This window comes from Malus domestica, chromosome 04, assembly GCF_042453785.1.
Source record: "Malus domestica chromosome 04, GDT2T_hap1".
Classification (NCBI taxonomy): Eukaryota; Viridiplantae; Streptophyta; class Magnoliopsida; order Rosales; family Rosaceae; genus Malus; species Malus domestica.
The window spans coordinates 31123569-31149687 of NC_091664.1; the positions used below are offsets into that span (position 1 = coordinate 31123569).

At 36.7% G+C, this 26119-nt stretch overlaps 4 protein-coding genes and 1 pseudogene across 7 annotated transcripts; 2 read left to right on the forward strand and 3 right to left on the reverse strand.

Moving 5' to 3' along the window:
• Positions 1-533: 533 nt before the first annotated feature.
• Positions 534-4341, reverse strand: LOC103434255 (uncharacterized). Of its 2 annotated transcripts, none has more exons than XM_017331764.3 (6): positions 3964-4341; positions 3307-3407; positions 2890-2961; positions 2681-2752; positions 1923-2020; positions 534-1537 (listed from the first exon to the last, which is right to left on the reverse strand). In XM_017331764.3, exons 1-6 carry the CDS (start codon positions 4339-4341, stop codon positions 951-953), a joined length of 1308 nt encoding a protein of 435 aa, XP_017187253.3. In that variant the 3' UTR covers positions 534-950. The 2 variants fall into 2 exon arrangements, with proteins under 2 accessions (XP_017187253.3, XP_008370803.3); XM_008372581.4 differs by having other exon boundaries at positions 2890-2967.
• A 75-nt stretch (positions 4342-4416) lies between these two features.
• Positions 4417-6686, reverse strand: LOC103434254 (uncharacterized). Its single transcript, XM_008372580.4, has 3 exons — positions 6183-6686; positions 4954-5223; positions 4417-4743 (listed from the first exon to the last, which is right to left on the reverse strand). The coding sequence occupies exons 1-3, from the start codon at positions 6403-6405 to the stop codon at positions 4688-4690; spliced, it is 549 nt and encodes a 182-aa protein (XP_008370802.3). The 5' UTR covers positions 6406-6686; the 3' UTR covers positions 4417-4687.
• A 454-nt stretch (positions 6687-7140) lies between these two features.
• LOC103434253 (flavin mononucleotide hydrolase 1, chloroplatic-like) lies at positions 7141-19264 on the reverse strand. Of its 3 annotated transcripts, XM_070820089.1 has the most exons (8): positions 19244-19264; positions 9797-10055; positions 9419-9494; positions 9113-9164; positions 8102-8216; positions 7953-8023; positions 7752-7839; positions 7141-7607 (listed from the first exon to the last, which is right to left on the reverse strand). In XM_070820089.1, the coding sequence occupies exons 2-8, from the start codon at positions 9940-9942 to the stop codon at positions 7472-7474; spliced, it is 684 nt and encodes a 227-aa protein (XP_070676190.1). In that variant the 5' UTR covers positions 9943-10055; positions 19244-19264; the 3' UTR covers positions 7141-7471. The 3 variants fall into 3 exon arrangements, with proteins under 3 accessions (XP_070676190.1, XP_008370799.2, XP_028957367.2); XM_008372577.4 differs by lacking the exon at positions 19244-19264 and having other exon boundaries at positions 7953-8039; positions 8175-8216; positions 9797-10087; XM_029101534.2 differs by lacking the exon at positions 19244-19264 and having other exon boundaries at positions 9797-10087.
• LOC114824537 (probable glycosyltransferase At5g11130) lies at positions 11321-12747 on the forward strand (annotated as a pseudogene).
• Positions 19265-24575: 5311 nt separating the features above from the next.
• LOC114824536 (DNA damage-repair/toleration protein DRT100-like) lies at positions 24576-25637 on the forward strand. The gene has a single exon (XM_029101709.2). The coding sequence runs from the start codon at positions 24576-24578 to the stop codon at positions 25635-25637; it is 1062 nt and encodes a 353-aa protein (XP_028957542.2).
• Positions 25638-26119: the final 482 nt, after the last annotated feature.

Genomic DNA, 26119 nt, shown 5'->3' on the forward strand with positions numbered 1-26119 from the left:
GTTCGATCGCCACTCATTCTCCTCCCACCAAGGTTTTAAAAGACTCTAGGCGCTAGTCGGGTGGCATGCTGGTGCCTAGCGCCTAGGCAGACATCTAAGCAGGTCTAGACATCATTTCTTAATTTTCAAACGCCTAGAGATTAATCAGGGAGGTGGCCAGCCGCCTAATGCGGATTATTAGAATAGTGCCTCCCACTAACAACTAATAAATACAAATTTTTTTTTTTATACAACGATATTGGTTTGGTGTGCCATCTGGTCATGCCTGGACCGATTTCTAGCGGCCTCCTTAAATTCTTGACGTGAACGTGAAGAAACTTGTGGGACATCGAAAATAACAAGAAAATAGGTTTTAAGTGTGTTCTGTCAAAAATTTTGAGAACTGTTCGTTATATATAGCTCTCATAATCGAGTCTAGAACATGTTTCCGGCGGGCGAAATGCCTCTTGAGAATTTCGTGAACTTCAACAAGCTTAGGATGCAGAAAGAACACGAAAATAAATCGTGATTGTTTTTGTAGGAATTCGCAAAACTGAGTAAAAATTGTGAGTTATAGCTTACACTTCTATTAAAACACAAATTTTTCGAGTTTTCGAGAGATCTTTTGCTTGAGAAGTAGAGAAAATGTTAAGACAAATACAAGAGGACTCCCATAATCAACACAACCTATTTTCGACATTGGCAGACGCTTAAGAATCTGCTGCTTGTATCGGCTGGCTATGAGGATAATCTTTGTCCATCCATACAGAACTGAGCAGCCACCAGCATTCCACCCCCGAAAGGCTTCCCTCCCTTTGACATGCATCTCCTCACATGGCATCAGAACTCTCAACACATGTCCGTAAACCATTCACTTGACTGAAGATCCAAGATGCTCCGGTGCTTGATGTGTTCCGGGTACAATATGAATGAAACAGCAAACCGATATACTTTTCTAAACACTTCAACCATTACTCCGTGCTATCATGCTTTATCTCGCTGCATTTCGAGAGAGAACTATTCTTCCCTGAACGCATTCCCAAGGCATTAGCAAACATCCTCTTTGCTGCTCCCACCTGCTCCCTTTTGATGTATTCCTCATCTACACCATGTCCACTTCTTCCATTATTGTCACCTTGTTTCTGGGATGTCTTCTTTTCACTTCGGGTAAGAGCTGGGCCACGATTACTACGGTGGTTGTTTTTCACTTCACCACGTGAGTTCATATCTCTGTTCGAAAGGGAGACTGTATGCTGAAAAGATTCTGCGGTCAAATCAGCCTCATCTACAACATTGCCTTGAACACGTAATTCATCAGTCTGCCCTCCAGAAGCTTTGCAATCCTCGTGAGGAGAACCCTGACTGGATGGACTGATTCTCTGGCCTAGTGCATGCGCTATCATCCGGCGGGCAACAACAGGATCACTACGTGGCTTCTGCCTGACAGATTCGTTTACCTCGCCCAAGTCTCTTGAAAATATTCGCTCTCGAGCAGCCAAATAAGCTGCTTCTCTCTCCTCAAGTGAATGTTGGAGTAAAGGTGGTTTTGTTCTCAACACTAGAAACAACAAAAGGCTTCATTTAGCACGGATAAGAGAATGATAGGGAGATAAAAAAAACAGATTTCTACATAGCCTACATCAAACCGAACTGATTGACCAAATCTGTTATGAAACTAGATATCTAACCATGTGTAGCATAGCATGAGACAGCAAGATTACAACATTAGACTTTGAAATTAATACGGATTAAGAAAACTAGCATATGATACAATTGCTTATTGCAGCTGGGGCATTTAATTACAGTTTATAATATGAACACCAACAATATTCCTTTAGTGCAATATGGATATGATCGCATGAGAACGATACTAATTTTATTACTATCAAGCGTCATTATTGCAGAAGATACAGCAGAACGGAAAAATAAGGGAAATGCATTACCTGGGGGGCTTTCGGTCCTCTTTAATAACAGGTGTGAAGTTGTTGGAGAACTGGGCTCATCATACTGCCACAAAATATCACCAACAAGGATAGAAGGTCTGCAACCAAAACACACTGATTAACAGAAGAAAAACAAGGACACTCGACTGAGAATCAGCTCTATCAATCCTCAACCTTCATAACCCAAATCACCGTTAGTTTGTTGACTTCAAATTCAGAAAGAAAAACAATATTGATGTTGCTTAGTTCAGTTTGAAGAAATCTGATACCTATTCTACACGCGTTGAATTCTACTGAGACAAGTTTCTCTTATGCCATATATCAAAAAGCATGATTACATCGAAATTCCAGCTCTTGTACCCTAACCCTTTAACCAGTCCATTACAACTTCCAATGCTACAGTTTTCAAAATTAATTTGAACTGTCCCCACTCATCCCACTCTACCATCTATAAAAGAGTGCTCATTTTCTATCTTTCTTGCCATACTGTTCATCAACTAGACAATCTTCTCATATCTACACCCGCTCATGGAAAGGCTTGGGAGTCTGATAAGTACAGATTGGAAGACAAAATACATGTCTTATTTCAACTTATGTCTTTCAGTCCCACAATGTGAAAGAAAGCATGTCAACATGCAAGATATCCAACAAAGCATTGGTAATTATATTTTGTGCATAACATCATACATCATGATTTATAAGCAAATAGGCACAGCAAGTAAAGAAATTTTTTATGTAAAGAAATTTCCGGGTCATACATTGATGTCTCTGGGCAGCGCTCCAAAATTAAGTGCCGGTCCTCTCCTTCACCAACAGATTCATGGGAAAACCTAGCATAAGCAATAAATGATTGCCAACAGAAGTCAAAAACATGTGAGCTACAACATTCTTCAACAAAAACATTATTTACCCACCAACGAAAAGGAAAGATATGATACAAAACATATGATGGAGAAAAGGAGAATACCCAAATATATCTGCAAGACGATGCAACAGAAGACGGTTGTATGAGTTCATTGGTTCCAACTCCAAGACCCCACTGGAACTGCAACCCAAATTATTATTTTTTTGTTCATATTAGTAGTCACAGCACAGACAGTGATTACAAAAGAACTTCATAGGATTTCCCAATAATCTTAAGGTCGACATCAAAACAACAAGAATCTACTCTGATCAGCAGAAAAAGAAAAAAGACGAAAACATCTGTAACACGCACAACCAGATGCTACAGAACACCAATCGAAACTAACGACTTCTCCAGTTTTACCCTAGATATACCACAAAGAATTGCATCACTCCTGCTCAATGTAATCTTAAGTTTACTCTAAAACTAATCTCATAAGAAAAGGCAATGCTAATAACATTAGGAGTTTGTCTTACATGCCTGGTATCACTCTGAAGGAAGTCCACCAAGGACTCTTCCACTGAGAGAATAAGATGCTTGCACGTAAGATTGTCTTTGACAAGAGAAGCCAATTCCTCAACCTGCATTTCGGTAGCATTCTAGTATGAAATATCGAGATTCAAACACGAACTCCCGCACTCAAAGCATATCATATGTATACAAATGACAAAGATTGGTCTAATCTTCCGATGCTTCGATATTATTTTCTAAAATTCTCTCAGAGGTGTCAATGTGCAGATTTAGCAGAAGAAATGATTTATGCAACAGCTCTCTTAAAATTACATAACCTTATATCGGGTTTGATATAAAGCTTACTGCCTTCGGGATTTAAACCCTCCCTAGCCCCTGCTTCCTAGTTTAGAGTAGTAATTTCGCTTCGTAATTAAAAAGCTTAAATCATTAACATTTCAAATAGAGTGATAGGTAAATTGAACTTTGAAGCGCTAAACTCCCAAAATTTATAATTTTTAGTTCATAAAGCAAGAAATTAAACACAATTTTTTTCTATAAAAAAAAAAGGGACTACCCAGAACACATAATTGGAGCATCATTAAAAATTACACAACTTTTTCCTAAATTCATAGTAAAATCGAAAGAACAACCAACAAACAACATTAAAGCTAACGAAAACCATACCATGGCGAACTGGGTCAAACTCATGTTGTCGAAGAATTGAATCAAATTCCAGGAATTTCTCAGTCCCTCTAGAGAGAGAGACAGAGAGAGACAGAGAGTACGAAAATCTCTCTCCTCGTTGAGATTTGCTTCAACGGTGATGGGTGTTTGGTCGTGGGTTGGTTCCTCCCTTGTCAATCTATCGTCGTACTTGCGTCTGTCGGAGGACATTAAGCAATATAGTCTTACCCATCTCAGGGTCTGCCAACGTGACAAACCAATGATATCCTGCCACGTACCTCTTGTCCTTTTTGGTAATTTCAATTGCCCGCCCCAAATTTCTTTTCTTTTGCTCTTAAAATAAAAGAGAATGTTGAACATGGAAAGCAAAAAATGCATACGTTCTTCACTCTATCCTCGTGGAGTTTTTGGCAATGAATTGTTCGAACTCGAATGCATAGGGAAGAACAATCGTTTTAGCTTTAGCTAATGTGGCTATGTTTATACGTTAATTGCGATGTTAACAACAGTTTAAGTTTACAGAGATTGATATCGTCCATTGTTTATTGGATTCAAATAAAATGTTCTAATTCGTCCCAAGCCCGAACAGAAGGAATGGTTATAACTTATAAGCACTTTTCTAGCACCCGAAGTCACGCGTTCCGTTCCTCCTTCCACAACATCCATAAACCTCCATTCACCATAAAAACAAGAGAAACCTTTTGCATATCTTCATATAAACGGTTTACGAGCACATTGCCTTCTCCAATAGTTCCTGCAACTCCCCGCTTTTATATGCATCTGCAAACAACATTGTTTCGTCAAGATTCATATCCTCAAGTTCTTATCCGTCAATGAAACATCATCCTAATTCCGTCCGTCATTAACTCTCAGTTCTTATCCTCAAGTTCATTGTACTTAATTCCGTTGATTATGTGACTATGAAGACGAAGAGTAGACCACGAGTTTGCAGTTAAAAAGCTCACATACATAATAATTAGGTTAACTTACCAACAGTGATGTCACAGCCTCCGAAAAACTCTCCTTCAATGTAGAGTTGAGGAAATGTTGGCCAACTCGAGTACTCCTTCAATCCCTGGCGCAGAAGTTCATTTTCTAGTATGTTTATTGTTTCGAACGGTGCATTCAAAGACCTCAATATCTGTACGCAAGTGTTTGAAAAACCACATTGTGGAAAATCCTTTGTTCCCTTCATAAAAAGAACCACTTTGTGTGAAGTAACAACTTTGTCCAATGTGTTCTTCAGCTCCGGAGTTAATGCTGCACACACAGGGCGGAGCGATGGGGGATGAGAGAGTTAGTACCTTGTGAAACTTCAAAAATGTGGACACTTTATAAGAACTTCCGACACTATAATCCAATCCCGAAATTTTAAAATAACGGGTACATAAATGATAAATCTTCTCTCCTCGACCAGTTGCTAAGGAAGGCCTTGTTCGACAAACAATTTAAACAACAGTGAATCGCGCTAATAGGCAACGTAACAATCACTTGAAAGAAGTATGCCACTTTGGACAACAGTTAACAACCGCAATGGGCTGCTCAACTATCCAATTTATACCAGATCCAACATTTTACATCCATTCAATCCCCAACCACAGGGTTGATTCCGATTCAACCCTCTCATTCATTCTCTTTGTTTACATCTCCAACGCATAATCATACATATCAAGACAAAAGATAAGATTCATAAATTTGGGTCTATAGCTCCTGAATCCAAATCTCATTGAACCAATGCCATTCTCCTAAACTAAACATAAAATTGTTTCATGACCAAGATTTAACATCTATTATTCGACAATCAAATATTTACATTCATCAGAGCATGACACCAACCAAGATCCTCACGATAATTGTGAATAATTCGCAAACAACGTCTCTTTTTTCGAAGAAAAAGGACTCCAAGTTGATACATTTAGCATCAATCTTACTGCCAATCAATTATTTTACTAGAACAATTACTTCTACACATGTTGAATTTAACCAAAACATCAATTCTTGTAATCATCGTCCAACAAGAAGCGTCCTAATTTTGGATATACCGATTCAATGACATCAAATTCATCTAAATCAAACACAACCCAAATCCGAAAACCTCGAAATTCACAAGAAAATCTGCCTAGATTTACCCAACATAAACAACCAACAAGCAGACATCAAACTGCAGAATCAGAGCAATAAACAGCAGAATAGTAGTGAGAGAAAGGTGAGTGGCGTACCGGCGTAGCATCGGAATGAGAGGGTCTTCTTCGTAGAGAGCTTGGGTCCGAAGGACGAGTGATATGAAAGAGAGACGGCGGAAGGAGGGCAGGGACGCCGAGAGGCACCGTGGAAGTGGAGTGAAGCGAGGGAATTGGTGGGGGATCTGCTCGCAGCTCCAGCGAGAGGAAAAGAGGCAGACGGAGTTATGGTTTTTGAGTCCAAGGCCCCAACACACCACATCTTTCGAGACTTTGCTTTCTTTCTTCAACTCTCTCTCTCTCTCTCTCCTCCCTCGTTCTCTCTCTCTCCTCTGTAAATTTCCAAGAAGTGGCAGCCACAAAAGTATGAGGGAAAAGGTTCAGTCAGTCGGGCGCTCTGATGAGGTCTATATTATGGTTGCGGAATTTATTTGTTTTTTCGGATGAGCAAATATTCACCTGAAAAAAAAAAATACACGAAATTTTTTTTTTGCTGATGACGTTTTATTTGCAGTGTCGGAAAACGATGTTGTCCATACACCATCCTCACCAACCCTCCTTCCCTAAAAACTAACATATTAACCCACTTATGCCATTGTTTGTAAACAAAAATAGAAAAATAGAAATGGAAAGTTTTCATTGATACAACGATATTGTGAGTAACCTATGACTTGTCGAGTGAAAATAAATACTACTAAACTATAATATTAGTAGTAAAAAAATAAGTACTTCTATTTTTAATACGCCGATATCCTATTCTAACTCAATGTGATATTTGACTCTGGGTAGAAGGTATTCGATTAAGCAACACAAGAGTTGATCAAAATTAGGTGTGAAAACTCAATAATATAATTATTATGTCATTGCTACCTGAAGCCTCGTCCTTACAAGTGAAAATGAATATTATTAAACCGTCATTATACAAGACTACAAGTTAGTATAGAAAAGAAGTTAAATGTTTGTAGAATTGCTACAGAAAATAGGTTTCCTCTTTGGGTTGGTAAAATAGTTTTCATTGACATAATAGTTTCTCTTACATGTGGGAAAATGCTTGAATTTGATTGCCGGATCACATCAATCGTTTGACACACCTTGTAAAAGATGAACCCTTATATTTGGTCTCACTCAACCTTACACTAGTCCTACACGCGAATGAGTTTCAATGAAGAAATAATGAAGGCCTTATTATCTTCAGCAATTGTTAATCCAGCTATCTGGAAGTTGATCAGAAAGTTTCGTTCTGGGAAAATCTTCATTCCCAGCCAGAAAGCAACTGGAAAAACATTTGATATAAATGACAAATGAAACACAAAAAACGATGAAGACAACTATTGTTGTTGAAGATTGGTTTGTTTCGTTGAAATGTCAATCCCCATCAGTGAAAGATCTTGACGAAGCGAATCTGCATTTTTGAAATGTAGACCGATCATGCCAACTTCCTTCACAGCCTCTACATTTCTTATCCTGTGATGAAACCATGAAACGACACGACTAAGCTTGCATAGACCAACGTGTTGAATTCAACCGAGACTCTAGATGAACTTAAGTAACCAACCAAAAGAAATGCTGCAAGAACTTCAGTGCAATGAAAATTGTGTCGTAACAAACCTGTCATCGACGAAGATACAGCTTCCCGGATCAACTTTTAGATGGCTCACAACTTCCAAATAGAATTCTGGATCGGGCTTCCTCTTCCCTGAAACGCAAAAGTGAATAGGAAGAGAGTTGAGACGTTCATGTAGATATGCTTGTGCAGCTAGCAGATGGAAGAGAATCTCAAAATGTGTAGTGTCAAACCACTTAACGTACCGTTTATACATGAACAAAACGTCCAAGATAAATATTTTGATATGTTTAGTTTGTTCTCGATCATCTCGTACCTACAAAATAAATTTCCTGAAAACATGATAAATTGCTTGACTTAATAAGAAAACAAGATCGTCGATTTTTCATCTAACCAGATGGGATAGTTTGTGAAAGCATGCATCTCGTAGTTGTTATCTTTTAATACATAAAGCAATTCTTCAACACCTTCAACATAGTAGTATCCTTTTCTCATGCAATTTTTCAGGCCTGCAAAGATCAATGAAGCACTTTCCTGTAAGATTCAGAAGTAGAGCGCACAGATAAAAGCAAATTATATGAGAATGTAATCATGGCAAAGTACAAACTTCAGTTCTTCAATATCTCCAATCAATACAATTGACAAATGAATATTTTGAAAGTCGCTCAGAAGCAATTTCTGATAAAGCTTTCAAACATAACGACGGAGATAAAAGAAATTATCAATTCCTATTATAACTTATGATTTTGGAATCAGTACAACGTATCTACACTTTGCAAGAAAAATGTAATTCGGGATACATACTGGAAAAGACACTGACATACGAACAAGACAATGTACTCCGTTGAGTTAAATGAAGTCGTGACCAATCAACCAAAAGGAAGGAAAAATTTGCAGTCCTGGCCAAGTTTTAGCAGAGACTTAATACAGTGTTCCAATCTCACCGCCAACATTTTACAATAAGATATCATTTTCCCCGCCCTTTTCAAATGCGAATCAAAGGGATTGATTCTAACAGGAGCTATATTATGTTTGCAGATAGGATGCTGTTTCACATTCACCACATACCTAAGAGACATGAAAAATACTCATGTATTGAGATTTTGATGGCAAACAATTTAAGCTGCATAAAACTTTCCCAAAAAAAAGCGAATCCCACAGTACATAAACCATTGCTCTTTTCACTATCAGTTCCAAACTTCATCAAGCACGAAAGGGAACCATTTACACAATAGATTATAAGCAACAAAAGATGCAACATGAAAAGCATTTTCAAGTCGGACAAAGTACATTCTTACTTGTTCTAGCGGCTAAGGAATAAGTTAAAACTAACGAATGATTCAGTATTTGAATTACATAAAAGACCGCAGACATCGCTGGAAAATAGTGAGGAACTCCAACTGACCTTCCAAATCTAGAGGCCTTCCATCCTTAAAGAATGTTTTTGCAAGCTCCACCTGGGGTAAAATAATTTTGTGACAGAAATTTGACATGCTATAGCAAGGACAAAACACACAAACTTCGAAGGTATAATTTTCGTTCAATTCCGTTCAAACTGAACAAAACTATACACTTTAACTTAAGTTCAAACTTTTATTTTTCACAAAAGCTTCTCGGAAGCAATCATAGCCAAATTGCCAAGCAAACATATATTGATTTTCACTTAACAGTCCAATTAAACATAAATTTGCAACACCAATTCCAAGTGTACCTCATCAGTAATCCCCTTTTCGAACTCGATCCATGCAGTCGGGTGCTTGCATTCGATTAATTCATCGAAAGACATTCTGCACATAGAATCTCACTGTCATTAGCTGGGATAGTGTGATTTCAAATAGAAACAGGACAGGAATTCTCGAAAATACAGAACAGTCCACCATTCCAAGACATCCAATTTTCTTAAACTAAGATTCACTTCGAAAATTCCGATAATTGTTTTGCAGCCGAGATGTTGATATGCCAAATCGAAACCAGTGAAATTTAATAAATTTCTCATCTTTTCTCGATTATAATCCAACCCAGTTGAACCAACAGCAAGAAAACACAACCCAATTGAGGAAAACAGAAAAGGAAAGAGAATTTGTGTTACCCGAAGAAGGCAGGGACATCGCGGTAAAAGGGGTCACGAACAACTGTGTCCATGATGTCGAAGAGGATTATAGGAAGGTTTCGAGTGGTACTATGAAAGGAGGAGGGCTTGGTAGTGTTGCGGGCGTCGTGTTTTGTAAAAACCATTGTTGTTGCTATGTGAAATCGAAGTGAGCTCGTCCCGCTGCTGTTGCGTCTTTAGACTTAGAGGGAAGGGGATCGGGGGTACTCTCAAGAGCTGAGCCATTATTCAACTTCTTCTCGCTCACCATTTCTCTCAATCTTTGACACGTTTGACTTTAGTTTTTATTTCTTTTCTGTGAAAAAATCCAATAGATTATGGGATGCGATATTCACAAATCCCTTCGTACTTCTCCCACGTTTTTTTATTTTCAACTGTATGATCTGATAAATTGAAGAAAATTAATAGATAGAAATTAACAAAGGGTGTGAGGATACACACCCCACGATTATTACCATTGGATCTCCACGATTATTACCATTGGATCTCCACGCCTCCACGGTATGCACATATTTTCCGGATTGGCTAAATCTGATAAACGTGATAGCACATTCGGAAGATTACATTTTTTTAATAACAAAGTTAAGTGTGTATTCAATTAGGAATTTAAGATAATCTTAAAATTCTATGTAAAAAATTGATTCAATTCTTTTAAAATCTCATGGAGAGAGAGGTAAGATTTATAGATACTTAAAATACACTAAGAAATTTCTCTAATTTTAATTAGGAACGTAAATTAACGAAATTAGTTTGGGGATGAATTTTAAACTCGAGTGCAAATTCTAAATTTACTCTAAACAGAATAATTGCGAAAGACACTTGTGATGAGAAGTAATAAAAGTCAAGGACATTGGGGTTAGTCCTGTGGTGAGTGAGTTAGAATAAGTTCAAGATTCAGTTTTAGTACGGGTTCAAAATTCAATTTCCTCTAGCATAACGTAACGTAATGAAAAAGAAATAAGAGAAAATTAATAACGAGAATTAAAGAAAAGAAATAGAAATAAGTGAATGTAAGATAAGAGAAGGGAAGAGACTTTTCATTTATTTATTCCTCCTCCTCATGTGTTGTTTATTCCTCAGAAATATTATAAATATAGAGTTTTGTCTCACTTTTTCCAAGTGTAGAGAAGATCCCAACGGTTGTTTTTCTCATCATAGGAATAGGCTCCTTTGCGTCTAATGCTCCAAGAATACTTAGTTGCAAAACGGAGATCATCTCGTTGAGGGTTATACAATTCAAAGACATTAGTGCCATTTTGCCACCACAAGAGGCAAAAGAGTCGTGTCTTGGGAGTGACGACATCGGATTTGAAGCTATGAGAAAAGGAGTGGTGAAACGAGAGGGTTTGTAGGCCGAGGTTCTCACCTAGGAATGCGCAGTGAACGAGTAAGTCAATCCTTGATCCCAAGTCATTAGTTATATTCACAACTCTGGTTATAGGAGGATCTTGCGCACCCAAACCACCTTCAAATAGCATAAAGAATAAACAAATAAGCAAGAGTATGGACACCTTAGCAATTGCCATTGCTCTATACCTATATCAAGGGGTAAATGTTTGTTTGTGTCCAAGCAACAAGCAAAGCACCCCTTATATATTTTTGTCAAACAAGCTCTTTATGGAATGGGACTGCCATGCATGCTAATTACCATAAACAAATATATAATGCAGAAATGTATTTTTCTAGAAAATCAACTCTGTACATTGTACAAGCGCTATTTTTCTAATTCATTACCAAATCCTCATTATTATTATTTGCTATAAAATATATGGCAAATCCTCATTAACTAATTGCCAAGATTAATTCTTTTCTCATCTCAAATACGAGCATGATGGCATTGTTGCTTCTTTAGCGAATGACATTATTATATTGAACAGAATGAAATGGCAAACAAATTAACAGTAGTAGGGCTAGCCAAGCCATGATTTTTGCTTTTATTCTCTATTTTGTTTCTTTTCTTTTTACTTAGATGGATAAATTGCATGTAACACGAACTTAAAACTATGGTGAATCGGAGTATACACCCTCTATGTGTATCTCTCGTCAAGGGTATATACACCTTAAATATTTTGTCCTCACTGGAAGATGGTATACCAAATTAGAAACAATAGAGCCTTTCACCACTAATACATATGCTTGATTTTGAGATATTCAAGTTTTGGAGTGTAGATGTCAATCTTCAATATAATTTTAAGTCGCTGAATTAAAGTACAGCTAGGAAAATATGTTGATGCTCAACTAAAATGTATTTAATTTTTTAGGCACCAATTATCTCAACTGATGACCTTAGGCCCTACAAGATTCTCATGAAGGTGTATGCAACACGAACACCTCTGAAGGATTCAAGTCTACAAGAGACGTCTCATTACGGAATATAACCTAAAAGCCCTTGACCTTGGGGCGCCCTGCTTCAGAGAACCCCCAGATAAGCGTCCGCTCCTTGTCTTCTTTGCCGGTGCTGCTCATGGAAACATCAGGAACATTTTGTTTGAGCATTGGAAGGAAAACAATGACGAAGTTCAAGTTTACGAAAAGCTCCCTGAACCTGAACTACCCCAAACTAATGGGACAAACCAAGTTCTGCCTCTGCCCAAGTGGGTCTGAAGTGGCACGTCCTAGAGTTGTGGAGGCAATGTATGCAGGGTGTGTCCCGATGTTGATTTCTGACTACTATGCAATACCATTTGATGATGTTCTTGATTGGAGAAAGTTTTTGATACAAATTCTGCCCAAGAGAATATCAAAAATCAAGACAATACTGAAAGCTGTTCCATCCTCAAAGTACTTGAAATTGCAGAAGAGGGTGATGCGTGTAAGAAGGCACTTTGAGCTCAACCACGCTACCAGCTAAGCCCTACGACGTATTTCACATGGTGCTTCACTTGGTGCAGCTTAAAAGGCTCCACGTTAGATTACCAGATCGGGTTTGAGCATCTTGTAAAGTTTCTGATAAATTTATTTATTTTTGCATGAGATTGAACTCACTATATATGATGCATCACTGAGTTTAGAATCTTCAGATATGATATTTTATTAAACTCACTATGATGCACTCAATAGTAGTCACGCTTGCAAGTGGCCCCTTACCATATAGTGACAGAGAGAAGTGTTGTCTTTGTACCACAACATGGATTAAAACCCTCCTCCCAACCGTCGGCTCCCTAATCTAACATCTAAAAGGTTGTACCCAGTGCACAAGGCTCCCGCTTTACGCAGGGTCTGGGAGAGGTGAATGTCGGCTAGCCTTACCCCCATTTATGGAGAGGCTGCTCCCAAATCTCGAACCCGAGACCTACCGCTCATGGGCGAAGGCACTTGCCATCGCACCAAGTGCGACCTCTCTCCCTAATCTAACATCTAATCTAATAAATTTCTCGTTTGATAAAAAAAATAAAAAAATAGTAGTCACGCCTGGCCCCAAGCTGATCAGGTAACGGCATATCGGGTCACATCCCTTCCAAAGGTAAACTCGACAAGGACCTTCTACTTTCTTCTTTGAAAGAAGTCGCAGTTGACTCAGAGAGTAGTCTTCAATGTTTCCTGCATACGGGGTATCATCAATTTAATTGAAACACCACTATTCCGATAACCAAAACTAATCAATCACTGTCATGGTTAAGAAGATTCAGAATGAATGCCCTCCAATGTAGCCAAAACTAAAATGAATGGTTTTGTAATATTTTTCCTTTTGCCTTATAAACTTAGAAGGTGTAGTTGTTTGTTAACTAAATATGTGATGTTAACTTGGGTTAAAATAGGAGTCACATAGAGGAAATTTAGCATTGACCCACAATTGTCCCACGGTTCCACCACCAACATTTACTCCATAGAATATAAGGGCAGTATATATTTGAGATGCAATGCAACAGCAACATCCTGAAGAGGGCCATGCATGCAATCTTCTTGCGTTGAGTGTGTCCAAGGTCATCGACTTCCAGTGAAAACCTCACCACCAGACCTTTTTTCATCGACTGGATGGAATCTGCACCGACTACTTATATTTATGTTGTAGCAAACTAATACCCTTATTGGAATAGGAGCAGTGGAGTCGATCATTTTTTCCTCTCACCGACTGAAACTTGAGTAGGGCCGCTGGTACAGTACTATGAAAGGAGGCTTTCGAGTGGTACTATGAGAGGAGTAGGACTTGGTGGTGTTGTGGGCGTCGTGGGGTGTAAAAGCCATTGTTGTTGCTCTGTGAAATCGAAGAGCTCGGCCTGCTGCTGTTGCGTCTTAGAGTGAAAGGGATCTCGATCGGGTACTTTCAAGAACTGAGCCATCATTCAACTGTTAGCCTTATAAAGTTATACAATTAAAACACAAACGAATGAGTGATTGACCTGATTCCAATGGTAGTTATCGAAGATGCAGCAGCCATGCAAGCAAGACGTGATCGATACAACTCCAATCTTTATGTTTGCCGTGACAAACAAAAACACCAACTCTTCTGTAAACTCCTAGCTTTATGACAATGCTCTATGGGAAGCATTAGTTGTCGTCTCTAGGGTTAGCAGCGACCGGTGTTTATATATAGGCTAAAAGCTAGGGTTTCCTTCCATAAAGGAAACCTAAACTTACTTTATTAGCCTCCAAGTCAAGTATCATAATCATATTCAATTAAGGATTCCATCAATCCTACTTCCAATATAAGACACCTTATATAGGATTGATATCTTTAAGAGATCAAATCACAATTAACATTATTCTCCAATATTACATTCCTATTACATGTAGTAGACCACTTAAAGGTTGATTTATATTGGATAAATCCAACATTCTCCCACTTGGTCTACAAAATGTAATATTCATGTTTATACTTGAGATTGGAGACTAATGTCACTTTAGTGGCCATGTAACAGTGATTACATCTCGTCCTTAATGCAGCTTCTGTCAAATGCATTTCTTAACATGGAACTAACAAGGTTGTAGAGTTGACACAACCCAGAACCTTCATAATCACACATGCTAAGATCCTCATTCACATGAAACACAAATTATGATCAAGAGATGAAACTTTAAAATTAAACTTTAAATTAACCAAAATGTCTTACTTTATATCATCTCAGGTCCACCTTATTGTAACTCACAAGTTACACTTTATGCTTCTTCGAAGCCTTAAATCTGCCAATGCGGATATCCTTCATCTAATGAAACCACCATAACCTGCAGGTGTGAATACATCTCCAAAACAATCATGCATCAGTTTCATTAGACCGATAACAATACAAACAATGTTTGTAACCAACGGACACAACTGAAAATACCAAATAGGCACATGTCCAAGTAAAATATCCCAAAACTTCATAAAACAAAATTAATTCAACACTTGTGAGCAAGATGAATTAATATGTTTTTGACACTAATCTATGCACCATACCAGTTACTTTCATAGTGATTTCCAACACCTGCGGGCAAGATGGAAATCCTCACAACTGAGCCAGTGCACAAACCATGCCATGCCATTTAATATGCAATTTGATAACAACTTGATATCTGATATTTTATCAGATGATTGACTAGCACACGAAAAATGTGACTTAATAAATTCAACTGGAGATTAAAATGAATACATGGATTCTATACATACTTTATAGGTCATTTGCAAATGTAAGGCATTACTAACCCGAAACTCAAACTCCCACTGATCTGCAACATCATTACTTAATTTGCAAATCAATACATAAATCATACTTTTGAAAATATGCCTTTGGGAATAGCCTTACTCAGTTAATGAATGCATATTACCTTAATGAAAGGTATAACTAAACATGAAAGCATTCACCACTGTTACACAAAACTTGCATCCAACAACCATCTTATATGTATTAATAAGTCCACATTTATGCTAAGTCCTTATGAGCCTCAAAACAATATGATCAATCGAGAAATCTAAATGATTGCAAGCAATAGAAAATGTACGCATATACCAAGCATCCATTTGTGCAACTTAAACATATTATAGACATTCAAGTAACACAAATTCATGGAAGATAGAATAATGCTTTAATAGATTCATGCAAGTCCACTTAGTGCTCAAAATTTTAGAACAACTCCCACTAAGTTATCAGAGTTTATGCTTGCAAATAAGTTAATGAGTGTGAAGCCCAATTTTCGTTCACTAAGGGTGCGTTTGGTACGCAGACGGGACGGGACGGAACGGGACGGGACGGGACGAGACGGGACGGGATGGAACGAAGGTGTAATTTTTGAAAAAGACATGGGGTATATTTGTCTTAAAATGGTAAAACATTGTGTTCCACATACGTGGAACAAACCCGTTCCAGGGGGGGAGGTGGAACGCAAAAACACCCAAAATCTGTCCCGTGGAACAGCCCGTTCCACCCATTTTTGGCGCACCAAACGCGGGACGGAACGCCTCGTCCCGTTCCGTCCCGTCCCGTCCCGCGTACCAAACGCACCCTAATTCTCCCACTTGGGCAAACACTCGTTAATATATTCTTTCAAAGATGTACCTAAAGAAAATGTCTTTATATATTAGACATAATAAAATAGACATCACAACCAACATAAAGTTGTCAAACAGAATTTTCAGCAACGAGTTACGCTTACTTTAGAATTAATCATAATTAACTTATAAGCTTGATTGCTACCAAATTTATACTGATCAAAATAGACATACTAATTTTCATAAAATAAAAATATAGAGCCGTTTTGGATCAAAATAGTAGTCTAAAGTCACGTCTCAAAAAGACCAACATAATCTGCCAGTAAAAGTGCTATACGAGTATGGGTTACTAATAAATTCACCATAATTAAAATACATGGCATAAAATTACGAAAATTTGTAGACACATAGTAGACATATATATGTTGAACATATCAAAAATTCAGGTCATTTGGTGACCATTAGACATGTCATTCACCCGATTTAAATCAAGGCACGCAATCTGCCAGAAACAATTATGTGCATCTATCATGAATTTATGCACCCATAACAAATTCAATTTCATATCATTTCAATTTTGATGTCCAAAGGAAATTCTAGTAGTCAAATTTCATCCTCTAAACCGACATCATAATTCAAATTGAAAAGATTTACAAGCATAAGACTTAAACAATGCGTACCTTAGCAATCCTTGATTAACTTTCATGGATCCAATACTTTGCATCAACAAGTCTCATGAAGAGACACAAAATACGTCATGATGCAACCGATTTCCATGCCTTAAAACCACAACCTATTATGGGCTCATAGTGGAAATATTTTAACTGATGGCATGGAACTTTATCCCCAATAGACTTCATGAAACTAAATTAATTTACACCTGTAGGCAAGAAAATTAACTAGTTTCTAGTACTAGATTTTATGTCACAAAAGTACCTTCATGAAAAAACTTCAACACCTATAGGCAAGATGAAGGTTTTCACAACTTTTGTAAAATAAAACCCACAATATGCCATCTTAATTAAACTAAAAGAAGTAATCCACACCTGTAGGCAAGAAGATTATTCCTTTTATTCTAATTAAGATGCAAAGTTGACCGAAGTAACTCAAAAACACAGTCTCATCATCAACTAAGCCGTTGTGGCTTCCTTTAGTTGAAAAGACATTTATCAACTCCGCCCTGAAACAATGCAAAAGTCACATGGATTAATTAACTGTAAGTGACAAAATTATAATAACCTGATTCAAGCGTCGAGTCTTGCCAACAAATGGCACTAATTCCTTCATGAATCCCTTTGACATTAAATTAATCTCAAGAAACCTGACAGCATACTTGAAAGAGATTAATCACATATAGAACAAGTTTTATTCCACCACATGAATGTCAATACTTATCATTATGGAGTCAATTACTTAAAATAGAATTTCTTTGTGTAATGGGAAAGAACTATACGTTCCTTTAATTTAAAAGCTTAATCGCTCAAATTTTTCTTAAGTCAAACGAGTTCCTTTTCTTTCGTACCTTTCTTTCCGTAGTACAAGGCTCCTAAAACATTAGCATCAAAATCGTGCATTAGCCTTGTAAATACCAAATTAAATAAAGGAACTACCAAAATTCTGTTCTTCCAAAAGAAACATCTCGAATACATGCCATACATTAGCCTTGAATGATTTCTTTTCTTCTACCCTTATGGCACAAAATAATTGACTGATCAAAACATTGTTTAAATTCTTTAGGCATAGAAAAAATTAACAAACTATATACAAGTTTGAAGACTTATGCTTATCAATTTACTCACATGCTCTAAATGAAATACATACCTTATGCCTTCATATGTTCACCACTTCTTTATAAACATATTTATAATCACATGACCAACCACAATTCTCATATCAATAGATAAAATACAAACGAGAATTGTCACATAATTACTACAAACCTCATTCTATTTGTATAATGTCCTTGTTCTTGCCACTGAATGCTTTCTATCATTCTCAGTCAATTCACAAGTTATGCATCAATTTCATAATTAACTAGTCATGTACAATTGACTATACTGAGATATGAAAGCAAAATTGTAGACAAAACTAATTTGATTAGTCATGCAAATTCCTTATGGAGTTAATATCATTATAAACTGTACTTGAATTAATCCCCAATCATACTTAAGTGCTAGTATACTGCATTACTAATCAACACATTTGTGTCTTTATATAAGAACATCTCAAGCTTAAAGCAATATAGAACATCTCCAAATTCCTATTTGATCCACGACTTGCTGCTATTCTTTATAAAATTTCCCCAAATTTATGCCATAAGATTATTAAAAGATATTCTTGATTAAAACAGAATGGTTATACAACCTATTAATAATCCTCAAATTCCACTAATTAATCCAACACGGTGATGTTGCCGAAATCACAATTTGGATTTAAAAAACCGCAGTCCAAAAGAAAAGATATTATATAATCAAACTTCAAACCTAATAGGTTTTAATCATATAACCAGTGGCTCTGATACCAATTGTTAGCCTTATAAGGTTATACAATTAAAACACAAACGAAGGAGTGACTGACCTGATTCCAATGGTAGTTATCGAAGATGCAGCAGCCATGCAAGCAAGACGTGATCGATACAACTCCAATCTTTATGTTTGCCGTGACAAACAGAAACACCAACTCTTCTGTAAACTCCTAGCTTTATGACAATGCTCTATGGGAAGCATTAATTGTCGTCTCTAGGGTTAGCAGCGACCGGTGTTTATATATAGGCTAAAAGCTAGGGTTTCCTTCCATAAAGGAAACCTAAACTTACTTTATTAGCCTCCAAGTCAAGTATCATAATCATATTCAATTAGGGATTCCATCAATCCTATTTCCAATATAAGACACCTTATATAGGATTGATATCTTTAAGAGATCAAATCACAATTAACATTATTCTCCAATATTACATTCCTATTACATGTAGTAGACCACTTAAAGGTTGATTTATATTGGATAAATCCAACATCAACTGCCTCCCCCTCACCATTTCTCTCAATCTTTGACCTGTTTGATTTTTCTTTTAAAATTTTTTTCTATGAAAAATCCAATAGATTATTACCATTGCATCTCCACGGTACGCACCCATTTTCTGTAAGGGCTAAATCTGATAAATGCTCCTTGGTAATAAGGTATTTAAAAGATAACCTTGTTATTAAAAATTTAAGAATTAAAAGTCTTAAGGAATAAACTCCAAATTAAAATTTATGTAAGTCATTGTAAACATGAAAATCTTGCGACAAATGACAAGATAACACGTGTACAGAGTAATAATTGTATTAATGAATTTATAGGGTTACAATATCTTTACAATTTGATCATCTGATTCGATCTTCAAAATGTGTAGACGTGTAATGTAGGGGTTATTGATCCAAGGGTCGCAATGACTTGATCTTAGATGAACGATTGACTCACGAATTTGGCTTGTGACGAAGGAAGAACTGACACCTAGATCATAATAAAATATTAATAATTTATATATTAAATAATATAATATTAGAATTTGTTATTATCCAGCTTCTTAGTCGAACACTGCATCAAACGCTTCATTAAGTTAGTCCAGCTTAGTCTAGTCTAAGCTAGTCCAGCTTAGTCCTTGAAACTAGTCCAGTCCGAGATAGTCCGACGCAATAAACGCCCCCTGAGAGTTTTAGAGTTTCAAAGCTTCAACTTCTGGACGTGAAATGATTTCTGGACCATTTTCTTTTTCTTGGAGCTCCTATTTATAGACTCTCCAAACTTTGCTTACGAAAAAATCAGGACTTGATTTGCGTGTCAGTTCGTGACTTGTGATTTTACTCCATCAATTAATATTTGATTTAAATAAATATAAAACAAATAAATCAATTCATTTAAATTATTAATTTGTTTAATTTTAATTAAAATCAAATAATCCCTTTTTGTCATATGCTGACAATTGTCCTCTTGATGAGTCAAATACCATGTGTACAATTTATGAGACACGTAGTACATGTCACGTAAGCCTTCGCATACCAAAATTTAATGCATTGGTGAACATTTATTTTCATTGAAATTTACATGTCCACAACCACCATCAAAGGTCTGCACATGTGATGAGCCTTACGTGCAAAGTTAAATTAATCTAAAAGTTTGAAATGATGAAATCGCTTTCTAAGTGTCGGAGTTCTTCCTGATAAATCGAGTTCGAGGTTAAGATGTTCGCAAATTGAAATCCACCACTCAAATCTAAAAGGTTAAAGGTCCCAACATCAATTAGAGAAAAAAGACGCACATATTTTCATTAGTTTATCATATTAGGAATGAATTGAATGAATTAAGTAACACGGAAATTTATGAGCTAATACGATTTGAATATTAGTCGATCCCCTTATTTTATGATTTGATTTTGACCAATTTTGTCTTGAAGAACATAAGAGCAACTCCACCCTTGGAGCCCTTCCCCCTGGCAATCCACTATTGAATCCACCCTATTGAACAGTAACTGCCTTTAATGAATAGTAACTACCATTAATGAATAGTAATTACATTTTGCATCTCCACCCTTGGAGCCGTCCCCCCTGGCAATAGGTAATAAAATAGTAGTTTTTTTGTTTGTTTAAATAATATAAAATAAAAAAACACAGGGAAATGGGCTGTAGGGCCTTGGGCTGACACAAAAAACAATAAAAAAATGTCTTGGCCCTCGGGCTGCAGGCCTGTCAACAATCCACTCCCCTTGTGCTCGGGCTCCCACCCTCACTCGGGCCCTCCATGGCTGGAGAAGAATCAACTGGCCCTCGGGCCCCTTCCTGCAGCCCGTCCCCCGAGCAAATGAGAAGGCTGGAGTTGCTCTAAAGGACGTAGCCACGAGGGTTCTAACTTTCTTTATTCATTTTATTCTTTTCAGTTTTCACCAAACGTGAGTCTTGAGGTTATTTATAATATATAAGGGCTTGTTTGGAACTTCATTTTATAGACTCGTCAATGAAAACTGATTTTCATACTTATTTCTTATTTGTTTACACTCTTCTTTTTATTTCTGGTCACGCGATTAAACAAATCAATAATTGGAAATGAACAAAAACAAGTACATAATTTATAAGGAGAAAATGAGAGCGAAAATCATATTCCTTACCAATATGTCTAAATGCTTATTAAAATTTTGAGCGCTTTCATCATTCATAACTATTTCTAATGTTTATTTTCTTTTACAAACAATGCAGAATGTAGTTTTTTGTTTTAAAATACTTTTAACCGTTACAAAAACAATAAGCTGGAAAACAAATACTAAACCGAACCGAAACCTTGTTTTGTTAAATTTTTTTTTTATCACCTTAAATACATACACATATACATGTATATATATGTATTAGTAGCTATAGTCTTAAATTAATTAAGGAGGTAAGTTGGAGCTATCAAATGGCAGAAACGGGAAGAGAAAGAAATGCAAGATTAGAACATTTTGGGATTGCTAGCTATATTTGCAGTTTGCTTGTTTAAAACTTCATTCGGAAATCGGCAAAAAATAATTGTCTAACGATGCAGATGCATGCAACTTGAAGGCTTTCAAGATAGAAACCATCATTTTTGTTTCTTTAAATTGGCTACAAATGATTTGATTACTTTCAACCAAACTTGGCTACAAATTATTTGATTCCTTTCAACCAAATTGAAAGAACAAGATAGAAACTATCACAGGGCAGAAACTATCACAGGGCAGAAACTATACGACAAGAGAAAGAAATGCAAGATTAGAACATTTTGGGATTGCTGGCTATATTTGCAGTTTGCTTGTTTAAAACTTCATTCGGCAATCGGCAAAAAATAATTGTCTAACGATGCAGATGCATGCAACTTGAAGGCTTTCAAGATAGAAACCATCATTTTTGTTTCTTTAAATTGGCTACAAATGATTTGATTCCTTTCAACCAAAATTGGCTACAAATTATTTGATTCCTTTCAACCAAATTGAAAGACCAAGATAGAAACCATCACATGGCAGAAACTATAAAAGATCAAAATTGGCTACAAATGATTTGATTCCTTTCAACCAAAATTGGCTACAAATTATTTGATTCCTTTCAACCAAATTGAAAGACCAAGATAGAAACCATCACATGGCAGAAACTATAAAAGATCACTTGCAAGATAGAGACATTTATCCACGATAAGGAGAAGGATTTAACTTTATTACTTCGTTTGTTTTTTTTTAATAATAAAATGGATTAATTTTAAAATTTGGGCGTAAATTTTTATGTCTTAAAATTCGGTTCTAAATAAATTTAATCGATTTCATCTGTTTATGGATTTGTAATGTGCAGTACGTTATTGAACATGCCTTGCATAGTTGGATTAAAATGTTGGTTGGAACAATATGTGGATGTAACAAATAAGAATGTGTATACAAATAATAAACAATAAATTACAAATTTGTAAGTCGTGCGTAGGACGATTTGAAAAACGCATCTTACTGATTTTTGGTGAGAGAGACTCAACTATGTCTGGCAATAAGTTGAAGCGATGATGGGATGTCATTTCCATCCCATTGATCCCATTACGTATTTCCCCCCATCTCCGTCTTCATACCCCTGAACCCTTGATTGGAAAAGAGAATAAAAGTCTCTTGGCATCCAAATGTAGACTACTGGTTTATTTAGTGGTTTTTAAATTTATTTGGGTGCGGCAGGTTGAAGGAGAAAATGAACCAAATGTAAGATTTTAGTAATTTCAAACTTTAATTAGGAAATAAAGCAAATGTAGATTGGTATATATTCATAATCTTAAACTTTAATTAGAAAATACAGCACATGGATATGGGTATATTTAGTGGTTCCAAACCTTAACTGGGTGTGTGAAAGAATAGTAGATGGCTAGATTAATTAGAATAGGAGTGCAAAATAAAACCACTTTTGTTGGTTTGCTAGAAAAAATAAAAGTTTCTGGCAATTTCTGATTAATTGGAAGCAAAATAATAGCAATGCTATCAGATGGAGGGTTGTTTCTTTGGTGAATACCATCGTGTTCACATGTTTTATTGGGTTGCATGTGATTCAATATCTTAGTAAATAGGGTGTTGGATCTTCACCCATGCATCACCAGATCGAAACTTCTTATTCTTTAAATTATAGGAATAGTTCCGAACTCTCCATCTCACTTATTAATAATAATTCTTCAAAGAAAAAAAAACTATAGATTTTTTTAAAACTATCAGTTATATCTAAAAACACACTTGAATAGATTTAAATGCCCTAAAATTAACTCCCAATTACAACATGCCTGAGTCCTTGGACTATCGAAAGGTGCACAAGCTACTTCTCATCATAAAAAACTGACTTGGACTATCGAAAGTGGACTTCACCAAGAAAGTTTCAACACCATAAAAATGTCAAAAACACTTACCAACATTAGTTAGCGCCTAAATTATTTCGTTCATGGAGGGTGAAAAAATTAGGGTACTATTCCCCAACTTGGTGTGGTCATGTACTTTGACCAAATATTTAATTCTTAAGTTAACTTTTTGGTTTTTTTTTAAATACATGGAAAATCTATTTTGTAAATCAATACATGTCGGTCATAGGAGTTCAATGGAGCTCTTTGGCTTGCTCTTCACTAATGATTATTTCTTTTCGTTGTAGAAATTGTTAATGGATTTTGAGATTTTCTTAATTTTCTTTTCCACTCACCTAAATCAACTTCATGAAATTTAAATTATTATAATCACTATAATTCATTTGTTCTGTATGTGATATCAACGAGGTTGGATCAAACGAAGCTTCACTTTTTCACTAAAATCAAGATAAACTGATTTTTCTGACTTGCATTGCCCTTTTATAAATGGCAGAATTAAATTAATAGGTTTATATAGTTGCATGCAACAACTTTTCTCGACAGTAAACCTAGAAATATCTTATGAAATTTCCATACTTTTATCAGAACTGGAAATTTCCATACTTTTATCTAGTAGGGTTCTGATTTTAGGTTTATGTTGTTTTTAATTTTGAGGGTATTTGAGTCTATTCCTTGTGGTTTTTGGCTATGTTTTGAATTTTTTTTTAAATTGACATTTATAAAATTTGGGCATAAATTTTTGGCTATAAATACTCCCGAGCGACCCCAGAATTCCACAGAAACAAACCGCGAAAACATGATTTCTTCTCCTCTCTTTTAATCGGAGCAGAGTTGTTGTAGTCTGAGGGTGAGAGCAGTGAGGATCTGTAGGTTGGAAGCAGTGGTGGCAGTTGAGGATAGTGTCAAAGCTACGGGTTGCCCAAAGATTGAGCCTTCAGATTTGCGACCCTCGTTCTTGAATTGATCAGAGCTCGGAAATACTCGTCGTCGGAGGCTAAAATGGCTATACAATTGGCTGATTTTTCTTGGGCGGTGATGGTGCCGAAGAGCACTAGCAAAATGATGATCAAGTTTCTACTTGTACTGCTCATCAGCCTCTCAACCGTTCTGGCGGAGGGAAACGCATGCAATCCGATGGACCTGAAAGGGCTGACTGATTTCAAAGCCGCCATCCACAACGACATTGGCAACCGCCTAGCATCGTGGGTTGGCCACCGTTGCTGCATGTGGAAAGGAATAACTTGTGATAACAGGACCGGCAGAGTTACCGAAATCTATCTACCAGCTTCGAGTTCCGGAGCCCGCCTGGAAGGCTCTCTGTCTGCTTCCATAACTCTGATATCTTTCCTTCAAATCCTTTATATTGGTGGCAACCCTGGGCTTGTTGGGGAGATTCCACAAAGTCTTGGGAGTCTTACGAATCTGTTTCAGCTGTATTTGGCCTCGAATCGGCTTTCGGGTTCTATTCCTGAGTCGGTCACAAATTTGACAAATTTGGTGCTCTTCGATCTTCGTAACAATTCTCTGACCGGTCACATACCGCAGAGAATTGGTCAGTTGCAGGCCTTGGTAGATTTTGATGTTTCAAGAAACCTTTTGTCTGGGAAGCTTCCACCTTCAATGGCCAATTTATCATCCGTTGTAACTATATGGTTGCACAATAACTTTTTTGAGGGGCCAATTCCAGTTTTAAAAATGCCATCTCTCAAGCTTTTATTGCTCGCGAATAATAGTCTCACCGGAAGCATACCAACAAACTTTGGAGATTTGATTTCGCTCCGAGAGGTTGACCTATCGAACAACAAGCTTGAAGGAGCAATCCCAGACTCCCTGGGAAACTTGAGCATGCTACTGGTGCTCGAGTTGCAGCAAAACCGCTTTTCGGGGAAAATTCCAGACGAGTTTCTGAAGCTGGGGAATCTGGAGGTATTGAATTTATCAAACAATCATCTCGTGGGGAAAATTCCAGAGGGAAAACCGCTCAGTGACTTTCCCAAGAGTTCTTACTCCGGAAACACAGGCTTATGCGGAAAGCCTCTCACTCCCTGTAAGCCTATCTAGTTGTAGGCCAGGCCGCCAATATATGTAGCTAAATAACCTTTAAACTTTACTATTATAGTTTGTTTCGTACATGCTCGGGGCTTACGGATGACTACCTTGTTAGCATTCATGATATGAAATTATGAATATGAAATTGATTTCAAGAAACCAGTTGTTCTCATAGTTTTCTGTTGATGAATCCCCTTGTTTATGCATCTGATCAATACAAGGCTGTGGCCACGGAAAAATTAAAGTACAGTGACATGTAATTTGAAATGTTCGAAACACGAAAATGCCTAAATCCCTGGCTACTTTATCTGATTACTTAGTGTTGGTAGCAACAACAATTTCTTCTTGTTGCATATCAAGTATCAACTAGCTTCCTTCACTTAAAGACTGAACCTTTCCAGAAAAAAAAAACATATATAGCTTAACTCCATCAATTGGTGAGTTTCCAACCAAATTAAATATCGGAAAATGGCAGAAAAGAAATTAATAGAATC

Excerpts from the sequence above, each read along its gene's own strand:
- LOC103434255 (XM_008372581.4), bottom strand. The coding sequence starts at position 4,341 with ATGCATTTTTTGCTTTCCATGTTCAACATTCTCTTTTATTTTAAGAGC. Across the intron at positions 3,408-3,963 it reads GTTTGACCCAGTTCGCCATG|GTTGAGGAATTGGCTTCTCT; the intron begins GTATGGTTTTCG and ends ACCGAAATGCAG. Across the intron at positions 2,021-2,680 it reads CGCTGCCCAGAGACATCAAT|ACCTTCTATCCTTGTTGGTG; the intron begins GTATGACCCGGA and ends TTTTGGTTGCAG.
- LOC103434254 (XM_008372580.4), bottom strand. The coding sequence starts at position 6,405 with ATGTGGTGTGTTGGGGCCTTGGACTCAAAAACCATAACTCCGTCTGCC. Across the intron at positions 5,224-6,182 it reads CTCATTCCGATGCTACGCCG|CATTAACTCCGGAGCTGAAG; the intron begins GTACGCCACTCA and ends CTGTGTGTGCAG. Across the intron at positions 4,744-4,953 it reads AGGCTGTGACATCACTGTTG|ATGCATATAAAAGCGGGGAG; the intron begins GTAAGTTAACCT and ends TGTTGTTTGCAG.
- LOC103434253 (XM_070820089.1), bottom strand. The coding sequence starts at position 9,942 with ATGGTTTTTACAAAACACGACGCCCGCAACACTACCAAGCCCTCCTCC. Across the intron at positions 8,217-9,112 it reads AAGGCCTCTAGATTTGGAAG|GCCTGAAAAATTGCATGAGA; the intron begins GTCAGTTGGAGT and ends TGATCTTTGCAG. Across the intron at positions 7,608-7,751 it reads TGTATCTTCGTCGATGACAG|GATAAGAAATGTAGAGGCTG; the intron begins GTTTGTTACGAC and ends GTTTCATCACAG.
- LOC114824536 (XM_029101709.2), top strand. The coding sequence starts at position 24,576 with ATGGCTATACAATTGGCTGATTTTTCTTGGGCGGTGATGGTGCCGAAG.